The following is a 23,232-nucleotide window of genomic DNA, read 5'->3' on the forward strand; positions in this document are numbered from 1 at the left end:
TGGACCCGAATGACCTAAAAAACTACAGACCCCTCTCTCTCCTCCCCTTCGCAGCTAAAGTAACTGAGAAGATCGTCAACATACAGCTCACAAACTTCATCAAAGCTAACTCCATCCTCGACTCCTCCCAATCCCGATTCCGCAGCAACCACAGCACCGAGACCATCTTTATAGCTGCCACAGATGACATCCGCACTGTCCTCTACCAGGGCCACATGGCGGCCCTCATCCTACTAGACCTCTCTACGGCCTTTGACACCGTCTCCCACCGCACTCTAACCTCCAGACTCCATGACGCTGGCATACAGGGAACCACCCTCAACTGGAGCCACTCGTTCCTCACCGGCCGAACCCAAAGAATTAGACTCCTGCCCTTCCTCTCTGAACCCACAGAGATCAGCTGTGGAGTACCCCAAGGATCATCGTCAGCCCAACGCTCTTCAACATCTGCATGGCCCCCCTACACTGCCATCGTCAGAGAGCATGGACTCAGCACAGTATCCTGCGCCGATGACACTCAGCTCATCCTCTCGCTCACAAAGGAGCCCGACACCACCAGACTCAGCTTCCAGGAAGGAAGGAAAGACGTTGCATCCTGGATGAGCAGCAGCTGCCTGAAGCTCAACTCGGAGAAAACAGAAATCCTCGGACCCACTCCCCTCTGCATGGGACAACACCTGATGGCCTTCGCCATCCACAACCCCCCCACCATCCACGGACAACGCACGCAACCTTGGCATCATATTCGGCTCCTCCCTCACCATGACCCGACAGATCAACGCCGTCTCCTCCACGAGCTTCAACACCCTCCGCGTCCTCCGCAAGACCTCCAAATGGATTCCTCCCAAATCCAGAAAGACAGTCACCCACGCATACATAACCAGCAGATTGGACTACGGAAACACCCTCTATGCTGGAATCAACAAGTCCCTGCTTCGAAGATTCCAGACCATCCAGAATGCCACTGCCAGACTCATCCTCGGCATCCCGCGACGAGACCACATCACCCAGCACCTATGAGAGCTCCACTGGCTCCCCATCAAGAAGAGAGTGACCTTCAAGCTACTCACTCACCCATACAAATCCTTCCACAACACCAGACCCCAATACCTCAACGAAAGAGTCTCTTTCTATGCACCCAAGAGAAGCCTTCGATTGGCCACCCTCGCCCTTGCCGCAACCCCCTCATCCGCAGAGCCAGAATAGGTGGAAGAGCCTACTCCTACATCACGGCAAAGACCTGAAACGAACTCCCAATCAGAATTAGATGCTCACCCACCCTACAAGCCTTCAAGAAGAGCCTCAAGACTTGGCTCTTCAAGTAAAACGGAGCTGCGTAATGACCCCCCGAGCGCCTCAAGACCATCACGGCTGAGTAGCACACTTCACAAATTCCTGATTGATTGATTATGTTAAAAAAATATAGATATTCATTAGTTATGCTTAATGAATGTACATATTACTGATAGTTACATTATTCTATGTTTTTAACTTGTACATAAGTGACTGCATAAATAAGTAAATCTTTTATCATACCTATTTATCTATAATTGCTTCACTATTGAATTACAAACAAATATATATAAATAATATAAATAAAATACATTTTAAGTACAACAACTACACTTGAAAGCCAGAGTTTATTTAATGCACCTTTAACCTACATATGCTACCTTCCTTTATACATCTATATACCTTCCATTTACTTATGGATCTATATATGTATTACTTTTCTTCTAATTCAGCTTATCCAATGCACTACCCTATTTTTCACCCTATACCGCTCTCAATATATCCTCTACCTCAACTATCTGACTCATCTCAAACCTCTTTCTACTACTCTTTTCAATGCACTACCCTATTTCTCACCCTAGCTCCACTCTCTCATTCATCCAAAACCTGATACCACTACTATATAATCCACAAAATGACCCTTTCTATACTCTTCCCTCCTCTACCCCTCCTTGCATCATCTCAAACCTCTTTTACTATTCTGATCCCCCAAAAGAAGCCTTTCTAAACCCTTCCCTCTGACTCTTCCCCCTTGTTAGACCTGGCACCTTGGCGTGGGTCTCCCTTCCATTTCTCTCTGTTGCCTCATGTGTTTTTGCTGGTGTTAGATGCTTTGGGAACTGTGACACTGCTATCCAGTGCCACAGTGCAAGTGCTCCCTATTGTAAATTGACGTATGGATTATCGATTCCATGATTGGCTGGTTTGGTTTACCTGTCAGACCCTAGTACAGTGCACCAGGAGTGCCCAGGGCTGGTAATCCAAATGCTGCTAGTGGGCTTGCAGCACTGGTTGTGCCACCCACAGAAGCAGCCTGTTTAAGTGTCTCTCAGGCTTGCCATTGCAGAGCCTGTGTGCAGTCTGGTACTGCCATGCTGACTGGGCAAGTACACCCACTTACCAGTCCCTAAACGTTCCCTTTTCTTCATATCAGACACCCCTATGGTAGGCCCAAGGGCAGGGTGCATTGTAAGTATAAGGTAGGACATGCCCTGGTGTGTGTGGCATGTCCTAATAGTGAATTACAGTCATTTTTGTTTTTCACTATTACAAGGCTACCTGTTCCTCATTGGCCAGAATGGGCAGTTTTTGATTATTACATCTTATAATCCTAACTGACTCAGGGAACATGGTAGAAAGTCGAGCTTAGTATGCCTGAACTCAGAATGATAAACTATATATTTTAGTGAAGTTGGTTTTAACATTCTGTGTTTGAAAATACCACTTTTAGAAAGTAGGTATTTTCTTGTCTAATCACCCAAACCTGCCTCTGCTAGGTTGTGTATTCCTTGTCTGGAGTTTGAGTAACAGGGACTTGGGGATTCCAGGAGACAGGGTGAGTCAGCACAGGGCTGAATAGAGAGATCTGCATCTAGATGGGTGGGAGGGGTTGCACCTGGGACCTGATTAGGACTGTGCCTTCCCTCCACAATGCTGGCTCCACCTCCTCTGGTGCGTCTGATGTCTCTGCTCTGCTCTCTGAAAGGAAAGAAGGAGTCATGTCAACAAAGTGCTCCAGGACTGACCAGAACTGGTTTGGACTAGGCAAAGGCCTCTCTGCCTTCAGAGAACAAATAGAAACTGAGGAGAGACTATCCCTAAGCTTGAGGGATTGGCCTGCAGTGGTTGACTGACTGCCAAAGAGAGGAGAAAGGAACTTTGTGTATACTTTATTCAACTTGTGAAGGATCTCCAAGGGCTTGAGAAAAGAGCTTGCCTCCTGCTGAAGTCTCAGGGACAACAGACTTCACCCACCAGCTCCCCAAGAGTTCTTTGGAAGTGCCTGCTGTTTTGCAAGGCTTTCTGAGTGACTGCGTGTCACAAGGAGCTGGAAGCTTGACTCATGAGCAAGAAGCGTGTCGCCGAACTGCCACTGTCACTTTACAGCGAGAAAGCGTCTTGCATCGCCCGAGAAGAGGATCAACGTCACATCAGACGCCACCGCATCACCGGGAAGTATGTCGCAGGGCCTGTCGCGGCCCAGAAGAACCATTGAGTCATCACAGGGTCCCTGAAGTGCCTTGCATCGCGGGAGAAGAGGCTCGACGGAGCAGCAGATGCCGCTGCATCACCGGGAAGCGTGTCGCAGGGCCTTTCGCGGCTGCATCGTTGTCAAAGCACCTTGCATCACCGGAGAAGAGGATCGACGTTGCAACAGACGCCGCCGCATCACTGGGAAGCGTGTCACAGGGCCTGTCACGGCTCGCATTGTTGTGACAGCGTCTCGCATCATCGGAGAAGAGGATCGACGTCGCAGCAGATGCCTCCACATCATCGAGAAGCGTGCCGCACGGCCTGTCGCGGTCCGCATCATGTTGCATCAAAAGAAAGACGCCATCTTTGTTCCATTGCACCGGATCTTCATCGCATCATGGCGTTGCGTGCCGCATCGCCACAGAAGCACAGTAAGGAACCGACGCATCACCTCCCCTCGCAGAGAAGAACCAACGCATCCCCTACGCAGCAGTAGGGACCTGGCGCATCACTGTTCTTGTGTGCAAGGAACCGACGCATCACCTCCCCTGCAACACTTCCGTTGTATTGCGTTACGCATCTTAAGGTACATTGAACTCAAAGTGTCGCATTTTAACTTCTGAAGAGAACTAAGCTAATTCTACCATTTTAAGTACAATATTGTGGATGTTTGTCGTTTGTGGTCTTGTGATAAGTCTACATAAAGAGTACTTATTTTTGATATAAAACTTGTGTGGCGTGCATCTGTAGTGTTGTCACTTGATTACTGTATGTTCTCATAAATGCTTTACACACTGCCTCTGAGAAAAGCCTGTCTGCTCTTGCCAAGCTACCAAGGGGGTGAGTAGGGGTTATTTTAGGAGTGTACCCCCTTATCCTGACTAGACACAAGGGCCCCTACTTGGACAAAGGTACCTACCTCTGCTAACTAGAGACCCCCAAATCTAACATTGGTGGTCAGCGGTGAGGATTTTGACTTGCATTTGTGACTCATAAACAGTGATTGGTGAACACTACTTGTGAGTGCAGACCAAAACGCGATCACATACTTTTTGGTAGATTGTTTTTTCTGGGACTTTCTATTTTTGCAAAGAACTGCCAAGTTTAACCACCATGAGTGAAGCAACATCCATAGCATCTGTTGATTGTGATTAGGAAGAGGACAAACTGGAATGCTACAATGTCAAGCAGCTGAAGCACTTTTGCAGGAGATTCAAAGCTGCAATGACCGGTCTCTCCAAGAAGGATGAGTACCAGGAGGTGCTGAGGGCCTGGGTCGCAGCAAGGAGTACCCCTGAGGATGAGGAAGGGGTCCAGGGGGGAGGAGAGCAACTTCCCCAATATTCCCCAGTGTTTCTGCCAAGGGCTTGTCTCCAGAGGAGTTGGAGGACAGAGAGAGATGTAGGATGCATGAAATGGAGTTGGCCAAGCTCAAGTTGAGTGGGCAACTGGAGTTAGAGAATAGGAAATTGGCCCTAGAGGAAAAGCGAATGCAGTTGGATAATGAGAACAGTTTAAGGGAGTTGGAATTGAAAGCCAGGAGCTTAGAGATTGCTCCCTCTGGTGGCAGCACACAGTTTATGCCTGTGGAAGCTAGAGTGTATATTCCCAAAGATGTGGTGAAAGAGTTTTACAAGAATGATGACATTGGGCAGTGGTTTAAGCCTATGAGGTAGCCATGTCTTCCCACCGGTTCACTGAGAAGGATTGGGGAGCGGGGTTGTGGGGGCTGTTCCTTAGTGAGGGGCGGGATACACTGTTAGACTTGCCCTCTGAATGCCATAATTCTTACAGCCACATGAAGAAAGCATTGATGTCCAGGTATGGGTTGACTCCTGAGTTGTATAGACAGAGGTTTAGAAATTGCAAGAAGGTGGAATCAAGTACCTGGATAGAATATGTAGCTTTCTTTTGCAGAGCATTGGATGGTTGGGTGAAGGGTAGCAAAGTGAATGATTTTGAGGCAGTCTTTGATTTAATTGCTTGGGAGCACTTGTCAAGTAATTGTTTTCCAGAGCTAAGCCAGCACCTGATTGATAGCAGGCTGACTAACCCTAGGAAGCTTGCTGAGGAGGCGAACCGCCGGGTGAGCACCTGGGTCCACAAGGGTCACATGGGAGACTCAGTCAAGAGTGATCAGAGTCCCCAGCAGAAGAGTGGGGGGGGCAGAGGGAGTTCTAAAGAGGGCTCCAAAGTAATTCCCAAGGGAACCAAGGGAAAGGTTCCCAGCCTCCCCCTGAGAAGAAACATGGGGCCCGACAGGTGACCCTGTTCACAAGGGACCCCTGAAGTACCACAAGTGTGGAGAATTGGGCCATAAGTCTAATGATCCCCGGAGCCCACAGTTTGGAAAGACAGCACCCACTGGTGCTTCACCCCGGCAGATGGCGAGTGTAGCCCTGGGGGAGGAGAGGGGTGTCCAAGGTGGGTGGGGGCCAGAAGAGATGTCCCTTGTCTCTTTAGGAGACTGTGAGGTGGTTCCCAGAACCCAGCTGCCTGATAACACTAATAAGTACAGGCAGTGGGTGACCATCAATGGCCATAGAGTGGAGGCTCTTAGAGACACAGGAGCCAGTGTGACAGCTGTCAAGTGTCACCTGGTGTCTAAAGAGCAGGTTGTCCCCAATGCATTCTATCCAGTTGTTGCCTCTGACAACACAGAGAGCCACTGCAAAGTGGCTCAGGTTCCCTTTGAGTGGGGGGGCCTCTGGTACTCTTCAGGTAGCTGTGATGCCTGCCAAGCCTGTTGACTGTTTGTTAGGGAATGATTTGGAGAGCTCACCTTGGGTGAAGGTGGAGTGGAGTGCTCATTTGGAGATGTTGGGTCTGCCTGACTGGGATCGTGTCACCACACGGTCCATGGAAGCCAGTAAGGGTTCTCAAGAGGACCTGGAGCCTGAGAGGGAGACCCAGGAGCCTGCCTTAAAGAGAAGAGGCAGGGGTCGTGGGAAACTGGCCCCCAAAGTTCCCACGGCCCAGGAGGAGGTAGACCCTGAGGGGGATGCCCTGGAGCCTACTGGGGAACAGGTAGCTGAACTGGGAGACCTGCCTGAGCTGACTCAATGGTAGCAAGAAGGAGGACTCTACAGGGAAGAGTTCTGCAAGGAGAAAAAAGAATGCCCTTCTCTTGTGGGTTTGTGGCAGCAGGCTGCAAACCAGGCAGCAGATGATCAGTCTGGATCACATTGGATCAACTGGGAGAATGATCTCCTGTATAGTGAGCCTAAGGTTGCTGAGCCTGTGTCAGCCCGTGTGCTGGTGGTACCCCAGCGCTTCAGAGCCTTCCTACTGGGGCTGTCTCATGATGTGCCATTGGCAGGACATTTGGGGCAGGACAAGACCTTTGAGAGGCTTGTCACCCACTTTTATTGGCCCCAAATGCGCAAGAGTTCAGACACTCGTTGCAGGACATGTCAGAATTGCCAGACAAGTGGAAAGAGTGGGAGGAGGCAAAAGGCTCCTCTCCAGCCATTCCCTGTGGTCAGCACCCCCTTTGAACGGGTAGGTATTGACATTGTGGGGTCACTGGACCCCAAGACAGCCATGGGCAACAGGTTCATCCTGGTCTTGGTGGACCATGCCACCCAGTACCCGGAAGCCACACCTCTGAGGACAGTGACGGCCCCCATGGTGGGACGGGCACTGATGGGAATTTTCTCGCGAGTAGGATTCCCTAGAGAGGTAGTTTCTGACCGAGATAGCAACTTCATTTCCAAGTATATGAAGTCCCTGTGGCAGGAGTGTGGTGTAACCTACAAGTTTACCACTCCTTACCACCCCCAAGGAAATGGGTTGGTTGAAAGTTTCAACCGAACCCTAAAAGGCATGATTATGGGTCTTGAGGAACCTATGAGGTGTAAGTGAGACGTCCTCTTACCATGCCTGCTCTTTGCCTACCGTGAGGTGCCACAGAAATCTCTAGGGTTCAGCCCCTTTGAGCTTCTCTATGGCCACCCTGTGAGAGGACCTCTGATTATGGTCAAGGACGGCTGGGAGCAATCTCCCAGGAAAGATCCCCAGGATGTATATAGCTACATGCTGGCCTTCAGGAACCAGACTAGGTGTTTCAGGCAACTCGCTGAGGCGAATATGGAAGCCAGCCAGGAGGATATGAAGCGGTAGTATGACCAGAATGCCACTCTGGTAGAGCTTCAGCCTGGTCAGAAAGTGTGGGTCATGGCCCCCGTGGAGCCTTGTGCGCTCCAGGATAAGTGGACCAGACCATATGAGGTGGCGGAGCGCAAGAGTCCGGTTACCTCCTTGGTGGACTTACTGTCTTCCAGGAACCCCTTGCGGGTCCTGCATGTCAACCGCCTGAAGCCCCACTTGGAGAGGTCCGAAGTGGACATGCTCTTAGCGACAGATGCTGGAATGGAGGAGGAGACTCTTCCTGACCTCCTGTCGGCGACAGAGCGAGATGGGTCAGTGGATGGTTTAAACCTCTCTTCCACCCTGACCCCTGAGCAACAGAATGACTGCCGCCAGTTGCTGGGCCAGTTTTCTGATCTGTTCTCCCTGGTCCCCAGTGTCACTGATTGGTGCATCCATGATGTGGACACTGGAGATAGTCCTCCTGTGAAGCACAAAACATACAGGGTGACTGACAGGGTGAGAACTTGCATCAAAATGCTTGCGTTAGGGGTGATTGAGTCCTCTAACAGCCCTTGGGCCAGCACAGTGGTCTTGGTCCCAAGAGTGCCACGCCAGAACTCCGGTTCTGTGTGGACAACCGAGGGCTCAATTCAGTCATGAGGACTGACGCACACCTCATTCCCAGAGCTGATGAGCTCATCGATCGGTTTGGGGCTGCCCAGTACCTCAGCCCGTTTGACTTAACATCTGGGTACTGGCAGATCACCTTGACTGATGGGACAAGAGAGAGGTCAGCATTCTCGACACCAGATGGGCACTACCAGTTCCGGGTTATGCCCTTTGGGATGAAGAATGCCTCTGCCACCTTTCAGAGGTTGGTCAACCAGGTGTTGGCAGGACTGGAAGAGTTCAGTGCTGCTTACCTGGATGACATTGCAGTGTTCAGTGCCAGTTGGGAAGAAAATCTGCGCCACCTCTGGGAAGTATTGATGGAGCTGCGGAGGGCAGGCCTCACGATCAAGGCAAGCAAGTGCCAGATCGGGCAGGGTTCCATGGTGTACTTGGGACACCAGGTTGGGAGCGGCCAGGTGGTGCCCCTACAGCCCAAGATTGAAACCATCCTGGCTTGGGAACCCCCCAAAACCCAGAGAGAGGTGAGAGCCTTTTTAGGACTCACTGGGTATTACAGGAGGTTTGTCAAGGGGTATGGCAGCATTGTTGCACCCTTGACAGCGCTGACTTCCAGGAAGCAACCCAAGAAAGTGGTTTGGACTGACATCTGTCAGCAAGCTTTTAAGCATCTGAAAACTGCTATGTGCTAGGTGCACGTGCTCCTGGCACCCAACTTCTCCAGAGAATTTATCATTCAGACAGACACTTCAGAGCATGGTGCGGGGCTGTTTTGTCACAGATGAATGAGGAGGGCCTAGATCAACCCGTAGCCTTCATCAGTAGGAGGTTACTTCCACGGAAACAGAGGTGGAGTGAGATTGAGCGTGAGGCATTTGCTGTGGTCTGGGCACTGAAGAAGCTGAGACCATATCTGTTTGGAACTCACTTCCAGGTTTAGACAGACCACAGGGCCCTCTGATGGTTGATACAGATGAGGGGTGAGAATCCAAAGCTGTTGAGGTGGTCCATTTCCCTATAGGGGATGGATTTCACGGTGGAACACCGCCCTGGTAAAGAGCACAACAATGCTGATGGTCTGTCCAGATTTTTCAGCCTTAGTGATGAGAACTCCTAGGAGGTAGGGTAGTTCTCCCCACATTTCAGCTGGAGGGGACACGTGTTAGACCTGGCGCCTTGGCGTGGGTCTCCCTTCCATTTTTTGCTGTTGCCTCATGTGTTTTTGCTGGTGTTAGATGCTTTGGGCACTGTGACACTGCTATCCAGTGCCACAGTGCAAGTGCTCCCTATTGTAAATTGATGTATGGATTAGTGATTCCATGATTGGCTGGTTTGGTTTGTAGGAAGGTGGAATCTGACTATATGGTTGCCCCCACGTTTTCCCTGGTGTTTTGCTGGTTTATGACTTAGTTGGGCTGGGATCCTGCTATTCAGGGCCCCAGTCTATCTGCTTTCTCTGTAAAATGGTTGGCATATACATTAGGTACATATTTAATTGGATTCTGGAGTGCCTTATAAGCCCCTAGTATATGGTATACTATGGGCATAAGTACCTCAGAGGCCTACCAGGGGCTGCAGCATATATTATGCCACCCCTGGGAAGCACTCCAAAATGGCACCACAGGTCTGCTACTGCAGCCTGGGTAAGAGTGTGCTTGCACCCCTTACTGTGGTATAGGCTACCTATATCCACACATAAATAAAGACACATATAAAACTATAAGCCACTCTTATGGCAGGCCTTGACAATCCTGAAGGGAGAGTGCTTGGTTTTATGTGAGAGGGTGCCCAAGCATGAGCTGAGCCCCTCTGCATCTTTCGGAAATACTTCCTTATGGCTGGTCTGTGATACAGCCATAATATATACTCTTAAGTGCATTATAACCTTGCGGTAAATGCTAACTTTGGGAAGGCTGCATCAAAACATGTCGTGTTTGGTGTCAAACGCTTTGAAATACTACCCCCCGCCAATTCTGGTGGCCGGGGTAGCATTCCACCCTTCTAGAGGGAGAGACATGTTCACACTGGCTAAACCCGGTAGGACTTTCTTGAGCCCTGGCATCACAAAATGGATTCCTCTGCCACAGACACGGGTCTGGCCTCCTGCTGCTGACCGAAACTGCAGCAGGGGAGGCCTGTACAATAGGTTTCCTGTCGAAGGGAGGTGTGACCACCTCCCCAGACAGGCAGATGTGTATTGGGGCTGGGCGGGAGCACTCTCTGGTGCTTTGAAGTCTTGCACTGGGGGCACGTTTGCTGTCCCTGTGCATAGCCCAGTTCAAACCGGTTGCAGGGGCTACCTGCCCCTGCTCTGGTGTGAAACTGGACAAAGGAAATGGGTGTAACCACCCCTCTTTCCAGGCCCACCCATAGGTGGGGCCTTAGAGTTAGTCCATCCCCTAAACGTACTATAAGTATAGGAATCCAGTCCCTAGGACTTTAGATTAACCTGGACAAAACTCTGCAACATATATCCTGGACCTTCGACTTTCTATCATGACTAGAAGATGATAGGAATCTCCCTTGGGGTCAAGAAGTGACTCCCCTGCTTGGCAGGCACCGAAGAAGCAACTGACTGGTCTGCATCGCTGAAGCTCCCGCCGGACGCTAAAGTCTTTGCATCACCAGAGGTGGATTTCCAGACTTCCCAGAGGCTACCCTGAGTCCACAGCCAAGATGAGGCCCATAGCTATCGTGGGTGACGTGGAACCGTGACCCCTGGACACCGTGAACTTTTGCAGCAACACTATCTTCCTGGTCCTCCTCGAAGTTGTGCTTTGGGCTCTGAGTAGCCCCAGCCTTCAGCATGTCCTGCATTGAAGATTGTTGGCCTCCAATCCACGAGTGACCCGTGGGCCAGCTTCAAGTACGACCACTTGAAGCTCCTTCGTGATCACTAGCCCGTTGGCTAGCAGGTCCCCACAAAGGCAACTTCTTTTCTGCTTGAGCTTTCCTTGTTGCTCCAGACGTGCCCTGACTTACCCTTGCTGGGTGAGTCCCTCAGACCTTGCTGGTCTGCACCGTAGTCCTTTCTCTAAATTCCCGTGACTTGCCGTTTCCAAGGCTTGTTGGGTCCATTCTGGTCGCCGACACCGCAGCACTCGACAGACTTTATGGTAAAGATCTAATCCAGCTCGTGGACTTCCTCGACGACTCCTGGACCTCGTGGCTGAAGAGTCAAGACACCCATCAACTCACCTGAAGCACCCAACATCTGTGGGCATTGGTCCATCCTGCCCTAGGTCACTGGCAAGTGACCCAGACTCTGTCCCCTCTGCTTTCAGGTTCCTTACATCCTAGATCCGGCCTTGTATCTCTGCGGACACTTCTCCTCTTCACGGCAGCAGCAGTTCTTTGCATGCTCCCTTTGAAATCGACGACGCGACCCGACACCAAAAGACACCTATGCACCCGGCTTCCCTGGGTGAGGTAACTGGAGTACTCCGGTGTTCTCGTGGGTGCTAGCCCTAGAACTTCTTAAGTCCAAAAGGGTTTGGTCCTGGCTCGATTAGAAGTGTCCCTAATCTTTAAATTTCCAACCGCGACATTGCCCATAGAAGATAACGGGAACCCGCGGTTGTGTTTACACACTGCATACAGTCCCCGTGGGTTCCCTGTGTCACTACCTTGGGTGGTTCCTTGGGGTCCCAGCGATTCTAGAGGCTATAGGCCTAGTGTATATCCCAGTCGTGGTTCTTATACCACTTTTTTGGTATATGGTTTGGTACGCCCCAAAGGCCCAAACGTGTATTTGTGCTATTACTGATAATTGCTGACTTGTAAACTAAGTACTTCGAACTCCAGTCTCATAAAGAGACTAGAGGGGTGTGTTTTATCTTAAATACATATATTTTGAATATATATTTGGTGTGGTTGGCTTTTCATTTGATCATTCAAGAGATTATAGACTGGTAAAACAAGCTACTTTACATTACTTCAAGACTTAGCCTGAACGCTGCTCTCCATAGCTACCACTAGGATAGCTTTTAATAAAGGTTGTCTTTAACCTATCACCATAAGGGGTTGTTTGGACAGATACAAGGTGCCCACTAGAACTAGTGGACAGCATATATAAGGCCACCTTCTCACATTGGTGTGCAGCGTGTGGGATTACAGCTTGCTATTGATTTACCAGATAATCTCAATTGAATTGATCAACTGAAAACCACTAAAGGTACCTAAGGTACATATAATATCGAGTTTAGCTGCAGTAAGTTCTACTGAATTTAGAGTTGTGTGTTAAGGGGTAGCACACCCTTTCTACAACTCAAGAGAGTTTAGTAGGCCACACTAGTGTAGGTAGTACAATACACCCCACCACATTAGTAATGTCTAATCAGCCAGGAACCAGTGGGTCCCTGCCAGAAGCCACTGAGCTTCTTCCCTATAGATATGAGGATCTCTCCTTTGCTCAGCTTAGGACCTTATGTTCCATTAGGAAGCTGAAGACAGGCACAAGTCCATCCACCCAGCATCTCATAAATATACTGAAACTGGATGATATCACAGGGCCTAGTGGGCCTGATGATCTAGACAATGTGGGTGGGGCAGCACCTGAGGGTGGGCCTAGGGGTGGAAACTCTCCTGACCCTACCTCTAATGCTGACCAGACTGGTGACAATGACCAGACTCTGGTGAGCACAGACCTCCAGGATGTGGTAGAGGAGGATGACAATAATTCCACTTCCTTTATTCCTCCAGGTAGGCCTGACAACAGGGCTAGAAGGGATACATTTCTGTCAAGTGGATCTATCCAGTCTAACTCCTCTATAGGAACCTCTGTTTCTTCTCACAGAGGGAGGGAAACCTCACAGGAGAGGAGAGAGAGACTGATGAAGTATGAGGAAGACAAGTTCAACCCCAGAAAGCAGCAGATGGCCTTAGATAGAGAAGCCCTGGAGCTCTACAGAGCTAGTAAAAAGGAGGGACTAGAGTCCCTTGGTGGCAGCAATTTCCCTAGAGATAGGGAGAGGTCTTATGACCATAGAAACCTAAGTAAGATTGTCCCTCCCTACCAGGGTGGTGATGACATCCACAAATGGATAGCGGCCTTGGAGAGGGCCTGTAAAGTACAGAAGGTCACTCAAGGTCAGTGGGCAGCAATCTTATGGCTCTCCTTTGCAGACAAATGTGGAGACAAGCTCCTCACTGTAAGAGAAGAGGATGCTGATGATTACAAGGTCTTGAAGAATGCTCTGATTGATGGGTTTGGCCTAACCACTGAACAGTATAGGTTGAAGTTCAGAGATACCAAAAAAGCTCAGACTCAAGACTGGGTAGACTTTGTTGATTGTGCTACTAAGGCTATGGAAGGTTGGATACATGGCAGCAAAGTGCATGACTTTTCAGGATTGTACAATTTGATTATGAGGGAGCAGATCCTTAGTAATTGTCAAAACCAGCTTTTACACCAGTACTTGGTGAACTCTGATCTGACCTCTCCCCAAGAATTGGGAAAGAAGGCAGACAAATGGGTCGAACCAGGGTAAGGCCTGAGAATCAGGGGGGTGACCAGAAGAAAGATTCTACCAAGCCCCAAGAGAAAGGTGGGAACAAATCTAAAGATAATTCCACTACAGGGCCCCAAAAGTCTTCTTCTGGGGATGGGTCCCAAACTCCTTCCTCTCCTGAAAAGAAACCATATTGCCATGTCTGTAAAAAGCCTGGGCACTGGAAAACTTATCCCAGTTGCCCCAGGATTGGCAATAAAGAAAATGTTCCTCCAACAAATACTACCATTCCTCCTGGTACTACTAGTAGTAATCCCCCAGGTGGTAGTATTGCACCCAAAAAGTTAGGTGCTTTTGCAAGTGGAACAGAGGTAGGCCCCAGTTTAGGAAGGGCCTCCTCACCTGACTCCTCTGACTCTGATGGTGGGATGGGATTTGCCACTTTTACCACAGGCCCCAATGCATTGGGCAGGTACAGATTGGAGCCACTGATTAATGTTCAGAAAGCTGTGGCCTTCAGGGACACAGGGGCTAGTGTCACCATGGTGACAGGGAAACTAGTCCCCCTCAGCAGCTTTTACCTGAGTTTAACTACCAGGTGACCAACATTGATAGTGTCAGAACAGATCACCCCATGGCCATAGTCAATCTCAGCTGGGGAGGGGTCAGAGGTCCAAAAATAGTGGCAGTGTCCCCAAACTTGCCTGTAGATTGCCTGATGGGCAATGATCTGGAAATTTCAACCTGGGCTGAAGTTGAACACCAAACTCATCTAAGAATGCTGGGCATCCCTGAAAGAGTTAGTGAGGCTGTGATGGCCACAGCCCAAACCCAGAAAATGTTTGGAGAGATGGAGCCTGAAATAAGGGCCCACTCTCCTCCACAAGAGAGCACAAGGGTTGAAGAAAAGTCTTCTTCCCCCCAGACAATAGGTAAGGGTCACCCTCCTCAGGGAGCTGATTCTACCCCTTGTGAAGGAACTGTCCCAGAGGTAGTCAGGCCTAGCCTGGCAACACCCCTGATAGCAGTGGAACCTTTCAAGGTGGTACCCATTTTGGAGCAGGTAACCTGCCCCTCTCTACACTGCCTCAGTCAGCCCAGGGCTGCAGAGGTCAGGAAGGTCAGTGGACCCCACAGGGCCCCCTGTCCAAAGGAACTACCCGATCAGCAGATTAGGGGCACCCAGTCTAGTAGCCCTAGCCAGGTGAGAATTCCTCAACACACTGAGGGATCCCCATTACCATTGTGTAGGGACCTCCCCCAGCAGGACTCTATTGGGCAAGGGCAAACATAGGACCCAGAGGTTCCAAACCTGCCCAGCCCCTCCAGTGTTCCAACCAAAGGGACCCAACCCCCAGCTGTAGGCAGCCAGAGGTTGACCCTTAGAGCAAAGTACAACTCAGTCATGGAAAGTGTGGCATCCATGGTGACAAGTGACCTGAGGAAGCTGAGGCAAACTTTATTAGGGCCTCACTTCTCTACTCAGACACCTCACCAGCCTTCTACTTTGCCAAAACAAACCACAGGTAGTAATTCCCCATGGTGGAGATCCACTGATGCCCTTAGGGTGAGGAACAGCTTAGTGGACCATAAGACAGCAGGGGGCAACCATGTTAGTGCAGGTGCTTCCTCATATGGCCACTTAGTCAATAAAGGCTCAACTGGCAAAGGTTAGCCTTATCTCCTTTCGTTTGGGGGGGTTATGTAGGAAGGTGGAATCTGACTACATGGTTGCCCCCACTTTCTAGCTGCTGTTTTGCTGGTTTATGACTTAGTTGGGCTGGGATCCTGATATTCAGGGCCCCAGTCTATCTGCTTTCTCTGTAAAATGGTTTGCATGTACATTAGGTACATATCTAATTGGATTCTGGAGTGCCTTATAAGCCCATAGTATATGGTATACTATGTACCTAGGGCATAGGTACCTCAGAGGCCTACCAGGGGCTGCAGCATATATTAAGCCACCCCTGGGAAGCACTCCAAAATGGCACCACAGGTCTGCTACAGCAGCCTGGGTAAGGGTGTGCTTGCACCCCTTACTGTGGTATAGACTACCTATATCCACACATTTATACAGACACATATACAGCTATAAGCCACTCCTATTGCAGGCCTTGACAATCCTGAAGGCAGAGTGCTTGATTTTGTATGAGAGGGTGCCCAAGCATGAGCTGAGCCCCTGTGCAGCTTTCGGAAATACTTCCTTATGGCTGTTCTGTGATACAGCCATACCATATACTCTTAAGTGCATTATAACCTCACGGTAAATGCTAACTTTGGGATGGATGTATCAAAACATGTCGTGTTTGGTGTCAACCGCTTTGGAATACTACTGCTGCCAATTTTGGCAGCGGGGGTAGCATTCCACCCTTCTAGAGGGAAAGACATGTTCACACTGGCTAAACCCGGTAGGACTTTCCTGAGCCCTGGCATCACAAAATGGATGCCTCTGCCACAGACATGGGTCTGGCCTCCTGCTGCTGACCAAAACTCCGGCAAGGGAGGCCTGGACAATAGGTTTCCTGTCGAAGGGAGGTGTGACCACCTCCCCAGACAGGCAGATGTGTATTGGGGCTGTGCGGGAGCACTCTCTGGTGCTTTGACGTCCTGCACTGGGGGCACGTTTGCTCTCCCTGTGCATAGCCCAGTTCAAAACGGTTGCAGGGGCTACCTGCCCGTGCTCTGGCACGAAACTGGACAAAGGAAATGGGTGTAACCACCCCTCTTTCCAGGCCCACCCATAGGTGGGGCCTTAGATTTAGTCCATCCCCTAAACTTACTGTAAGTATAGGAATCCAGCCCCTAGGACTTTAGATTACCCTGGACAAAACTCTGCAACATATATCCTGGACCTCCGACTTTCTATCATGACTAGAAGACAGAAGAAATCTCCCTTGGGGTTAAGGAGTGACTCCCTTGCTTGGCCGGTACCAAAGAAGCAACTGACTGGTCTGCATTGCTGAAGCTCCTGACGGATGCTGAAGTCGTTGCATCACCATAGGTGTTTTTCCAGACTTCCCCGAGGCTACCCTGAGTCCACAGCAAAGCTGAGGCCCGTGGCTATCGTGGGTGATGTGGAACCGTGACCCCTGGACTCCATGAACTTTTGTAGCAACACTATCTTCCTGGTCATCCTCGAAGTTGTGCTTTGGGCTCCAAGTGGCCCCAGCCTTGAGCATCTCCTGCACTGAAGATTGCTGGCCTCTACTCCACAAGTGACCCATGGGCCAGCTTCAAGTGTGACCACTCGAGGCTCCTTCACGATCACTAGCCCGTTGGCTTGCAGGTCCCCACGAAGGCAACTCCTTTTCTGCTTGGGCTTTCCTGGTTGTTCCAGATGTGCCCTGACTTACCCTCACTGGGTGAGTCCCTCAGACCTTGCTGTTCTGCACCGCAGTCCTTTCTCTAAATTCCAGTGACTTGCCGTTGCCAAGGCTTGTTGGGTCCATTCTGGTCACCGACACCGCAGCACCCGACAGACTTCATGGGACAGCTCGAATCCGGCTTTTGGACTTTGTGGACCCCTCCTGAACCTTGTGGCTGAAGAGTCAAGACACCCATCAACTCACCTGAAGCACCCAACATCTGTGGGCATTGATCCATCCTGCCCTAGATCACTGGCAAGTGACCCAGACTCTGTCCCCTCTGCTTTCAGGTTCCTTCCATCCTAGATCCGGCCTTGAATCTCAGCGGTAACTTCTCCTCTTCACAGCAGCAGCAGTCCTTTGCAGGCTCCCATTGAAATCGATGACGCGACTCGACACCAAAAGACACCTATGCACCCGGCTTCCCTGGGTGAGGTAAATTGAGTACTCCGGTGTTCTCATGAGTGCTAGCCCTAGAACTTCTTAAGTCCAAAAGGGTTTGGTCCTGACTCGATTAGAAGTGTCCCTAATCTTTAAATTTCCAACCTCGACATTGCCCATAGAAGATAACGGGAATCCACAGCTGTGTTTACACACTGTATACAGTCCCTGTGGGTCCCCTGTGTCACTACTTAGGGTGGTTCCTTGGGGTCCCAGCTATTCTACAGACTATAGGCCTAGTGTCTATCCCAGTCGTGGTTCTTATACCACTTTTTTGGTATATGGTTTGGTACGCCCCTATGGCCCAAACGTGTATTTGTGCTATTACTGATGATTGCTGACTTGTAAACTAAGTACTTCGAACTCCAGTCTCATAAAGAGACTAGAGGGGTGTGTTTTATCTTAAATACATATATTTTCAATATATACCCGGTGTGGTTGTCTTTTCATTTGATCATTCAAGAGATTATAGACTGGTAAAACAAGCTGCTTTACATTCCTTCAAGACTTAGCCTGAAGACTGCTCTCCATAGCTACCACTAGGATAACTTTCAATATAGGTTGTCTTTAACCTATCACGATAAGGGGTTGACTGATACAAGGTGCCCACTAGAACTAGTGGACAGCATATATCAGGCCACCTTCTCACATGGTTTACCTGTCAGACCCTAGTACAGTGCACCAGGAGTGCCCAGGGCTGGTAATCCAAATACTGCTAGTGGGTTTGCAGCACTGGTTTTGCCACCCACAGAAGCAGCCTGTTTAAGTGTGTCTCAGGCTTGCCATTGCAGATCCTGTGTGCAGTCTGGTACTGCCATGCTGACTGGGAAAGTGCACCCACTTGCCAGTCCCTAAACCTTCCCTTTTCTTTATATCAGCCACCCCTATGGTAGGCCCAAGGGCAGGGTGCATTGTAAGTATAAGGTAGGACATGCCCTGGCGTGTGTGGCATGTCCTAATAGTGAATTACAGCCATTTTTGTTTTTCACTATTGCAAGGCTACCTGTTCCCCATAGGAGAGAATGGGCAGTTTTTGATTATTACATTTTATAATCCTAACTGACTCAGGGAACATGGTAGAAAGTCGAGTTTAGTATGCCTGAACTCAGAATGATAAAATACATCTTTTAGTGAAGTTGGATTTAACATTCTGTTTTTGAAAATACCACTTTTAGAAAGTAGGTATTTTCTTGTCTAGCCATTCAAACCTGCCTCTGCTAGGTTGTGTATTCCTTGTCTGCGGTTTGAGTGACAGGGGCTGGGGGATTCCAGGAGACAGGGTGAGTCAGCACAGGGCTGAATAGAGAGATGTGCATCTAGATGGGTGGGAGGGGTTGCACCTGGGACCTGAATAGGACTGTGCCTTCCCTCCACAATGCTGGCTCCACCTCCTCTGGTGCGTCTGATGTCTCTGCCCTGCTCTCTGAAAGGAAAGAAGGAGTCATGTCAACAAAGTGCTCCAGGACTGACCAGAACTGGGTTGGACTAGGCAAAGGCCTCTCTGCCTTCAGAGAACAAAGAAAAACTGTGTATAAATATCGGGACCCAAACCCAAGAACTTTAGATCACTTTGGTAAAGAAGAAGAAACCTTTGCTGAGGAGAGGAACCAGAGAGACTGAGGAGAGACTATCCATAGGCTTGAGGGATTGGCGTGCAGTCGTTGCCTGACTGCCAAAGAGAGGAGAAAGGAACTTTGTGTATACTTTATTCAACTTGTGAAGGATCTCCAAGGGCTTGAGAAAAGAGCTTTCCTCCTGCTGAAGTCTCAGGGACAACAGACTTCACCCACCAGCCCCCCAAGAGTTCTTTGGAAGTGCCTGCTGTTTTGCGAGGCTTTCTGAGGGACTGCGTGTCACAAGGAGCTGGAAGCGCGACTCACGAGCAAGAAGCGTGTCGCTGAACTGCCGCTGATGCTTCACAACGAGAAAGCGCCTTGCATTGCCGGAGAAGAGAATCTACGTCGCATCAGACGCCGCCGCATCACCGGGAAGCATGTCGCAGGGCCTGTCACGGCCCAAAAGAACTGTTGAGTCATCGCAGGGTCCCCGAAGCGCCTTGCATCACCGGAGAAGAGGATCGATGTCGCAGCAGACACCGCCGCATCACCGGGAAGCGTGTCGCAGGGCCTGTCGTGGCTCTCATTTTTGTCAAAGCACCTCGGATCGCCAGAGAAGAGGATCGACGTCGCATCAGATGCCGCCGCATCACCGGGAAGCGTGTCGCAGGGCCTGTTGAGGCTCACATCGTTGTCACAGCATCTCGCATCAGCTAAGAATAGGATCGATGTTGCAGCAGATACCGCCACATCACCGAGAAACGTGTCATAGGGCCTGTCGCGGTCCGCATCGTGTTGCATCAAAAGAAATACACCATCTTTGTTTCATTGCATCACGGTGTTGCGTGCTGCATCACCACGGAAGCGCAGTAAGGAACCGACGCATCACCTCCCCTCGCAAAGAAGAACCAACGCATCCCCTACGCAGCAGTAGGGACCCGACGCATCACTGTTCTTGCATGTAAGGAACCGACGCATCACCTCCCCTGCAACACTTTCATTGTATTACGATATTTTAAGTATAGTATTGTGGATTTTTGTCGTTTGTGGTCTTGTGATAAGTCTATATAAAGAATACTTATTTTTTTATATAAAACTTGTGTGATGTCCATCTGTAGTGTTGTCACTTGATTACTGTATGTGCTCACAAATGCTTTACACACTGCCTCTGCGATAGGCCTGTCTGCTCGTGCCAAGCTACCAAGGGGGTGAGCAGGGATTATTTTAGGAATGTACTCCCTTATCCTGACTAAACGCAAGGGCCTCTACTTGGACAAAGGTACCTACCTCTGCCAACTAGAGACCCCCAAATCTAGTACCCCTCCACCTCCATCTTAGTCATCCGAAGCCTTCTTCTCCTGCCATAAGCTCCAAAACAAACAAAAAACAAAAAATAAATTTCTAAATCCTTCTCTCTTCTATCCCTCCACTATGCTTTTCAATTCAAATAACAGACCAACATGTCCACTAGTCAAATTAGTTTGATAATTCACTATACTAATTCACCACTAATACTTTATGGGTTCCAGAGGAGCGGGCTTCTTGCCAAAAAAGCACTTCAACACCTCATCAGGGGTAGCAAGCGCTATATAAATGCAATCACAATACAATACGATCTCCTCTTCCTGGAAACCCACCTATACCAACCTAATTTACCATCTCCTCTTCCTGGAAACCAAACTATCTCAACCTAATTTACCATCTCCTCTTCCTGGAAACCCACCTATTCCAAGCCTTCCTGGAGTAAAGAACCTGTTCCTCTTTCCCGGGACAGTGAACCTCAACCACCAGGCCTGCGATCTTCACCCACCCATTCCTATACGCAACCACTAATCAGTACTATTATGGCAAGAGTTGTCATTCCAAGAGCTGTTCTTGGACAATCATTTATGGGATATTCTTGCTTCACAATGAAACTGAACTGTTGGTAATAGTTGAATAAATGCATTGCTTTGGCTCGTTGAATAACCAGTATAGTTATTTGATCTAAAATGCCTAAATACGGGAATCTGTGTCAGCGCCCAATCAAAGAATAGTAAATACAAGAATAAAAATACAGTAGAGGACTGGGCTCCCAACACAGTTCAGTGATCCACTCATGAGGTGCCCTTTTCTTTCATGGGTGAGCAGCACCTGTTCCAGGTGAGTTGGATTTCTCTTATGTTAGATGATGGGGTCCAGAGAGTGACAACAATAGACAAGGGTCCAATTCCTATTCCGGATCACAGGGATAACCCAATGGAATCAAGATGAAGGGAATAGGAAAAATACTGGAAGAATGGACCTTTATCCTCCTCTGCTCAGGATTGCAATGTGACTAAAAGATCTTAACAAGAGAATACTTTTGTGACAACACTGGTTCAGGCAAGAGTCACAGTGTGGGGGAGATTTTAATTGAAACATTAAGAGGTGATATAGCCACATATGGCAAACTTTTCTGCCACTAGCATACATTGCCGTAACTGAATGTCCTACATGTGCTTTCTCCTCTATAGATAAGTTATGGTGCAACGGACTCAGTACTCCGCGATCGGCTTCAGTTTCCATCGTTTTACCGGATGGTCCCAGATGAACGCTATGAGCAGGATGCCATCGTCCAGTTACTGCGGCACTTCGGATGGAAGTGGGTGGGACTCATCGTCTCGGTGGAAGACAGCAGTCAGAGAGCCAGCCAAGGTCTAAGAGAGAAGCTCAGCAAGGAGGGGATCTGCTTGGAATATGTTATAACCTGCTCCGGAACAAGCCTGGCGAGCTATGAAGAGGCGATCAAAGCCATCCACAACAGCTCGTCAACAGTGGTCGTTGTTTACAGCAGTCTGATGTACTTCGGCCCATTCATGTACAGCGACGGCTGGAGCTCTCTGGCTAACAAAGTCTGGATTGTCTCGCTAGCCATGGACATCTTCACCGATGCCGACACAGACTGGGCGGTCTTCAATGGCTCCTTGATGCTCTCCTTTTCTCAGGGGGAGATACCAGGATTGAAGGAGTTTCTTTACAGAGCTACCCCTGCCTTATACCCCTCAAACCCATTTCTAAAAGATTTATGGCTTTCTGAATTTGCTTGCAGCGTCAAAAGTTGCAGTGGGAATAAGTATCTTCAAACAGTGGATGTTTCACTTTACGATGTGAACAATTTCCGGGTGACGTACAACGTATACAAGGCAGTGTACGCGGTGGCACACGCACTGCACGACATGTATCAGAGAGGAGAGTTTACCGTTGTCTCCAGCCTGAAGAAGAACTTCCACCCCTGGAAGGTAGGTGTCCTCACACACACATATCTCCAGGTGCAATAAAAGGATTAATGAAGAATAATGTGAGGCCATGTTCTGATGCCGTTGCAAATCCTGTAGAGGAAAAGCTAGAGTCACCCAGCAGCAGACACGGATGACCATCAGACCACTGGCGCTTGGTGACATACAAAATTGGAGGTGCAGTCAAGCAGAACTTGACCCGGTATTGCAGAGCTTAAAGTGAGCCCCAGTTCCGTTACATTATTTAAATACAAAATTAAACATTTTACAAAGAAATATGAAAGTTTAGCTTACGTTAGCAGCTGGCAGCATCTCCCAGCATGTACCTCGATGTGCTCCAGTCCCTGGCGCCGACTCCTTCAAGCGTGAGGTCCCACAGCCAACTCCCTTATCCAATGCAGATGCTTCTCTCACGCTCCTAAAGGCACAGGAGGACTGTGCCTGCTCTCCACCCAGCGCTCTAAGACAGCCGGCTTGGAGAGGTTTGAACTGCGCATGTCAAGCTGGCCCCGCCAGATAGCTGGCCAAACTGACATGTGGACTTCAAACTGAAGTGGCCAATACTCACTGCTGCCAATCAGCAGCAGTGGCCCATTGGTCCTGCCCCGCAATAACACTCACGACTGCAGAGTATAAAATAAAATAGTAATAAAATCATTTTATCACCATTTTATGTTTCACACTTTCTGTGTAATAAAAAATCACACAGTTGGATATCAAGGTTCACCTTTGGGATTTAAAAGAGTAGCAAGTCCAGCACCAATGTTCCACCAGCGGATTCTCAGGAGCATCCTGGATTCGGCCGGGAGCAGGGTGCAGAGGTCGTTGGTAGCTGGTGAGCTACAAAGAAGGAGGCCACTTGAAAGCATGCTGCACAAAGGGACTAAAAGGTAAGTCCCATGGGTTCCACTTGAGGAAACAGGTCACAAAGGCCTCAGGACCATGGATGCACAGC

At 49.4% G+C, this 23,232-nt stretch overlaps 1 protein-coding gene across 1 annotated transcript in view; it reads left to right on the forward strand.

Moving 5' to 3' along the window:
- LOC146863577 (vomeronasal type-2 receptor 26-like) overlaps positions 1-23,232 on the forward strand; it is a 549,574-nt gene that overhangs the window by 272,693 nt on the left and 253,649 nt on the right. Inside the window, exon 3 of the mRNA XM_085640885.1 lies at positions 21,516-22,280. Within this exon, the coding sequence (XP_085497011.1) occupies positions 21,516-22,280 (765 nt within the window). The remainder of the gene's footprint in view (positions 1-21,515; positions 22,281-23,232) is intronic.

The sequence above is a fragment of the Triturus cristatus genome, chromosome 2_1 (genome assembly GCF_964204655.1).
Source record: "Triturus cristatus chromosome 2_1, aTriCri1.1, whole genome shotgun sequence".
NCBI lineage: Eukaryota > Metazoa > Chordata > Amphibia > Caudata > Salamandridae > Triturus > Triturus cristatus.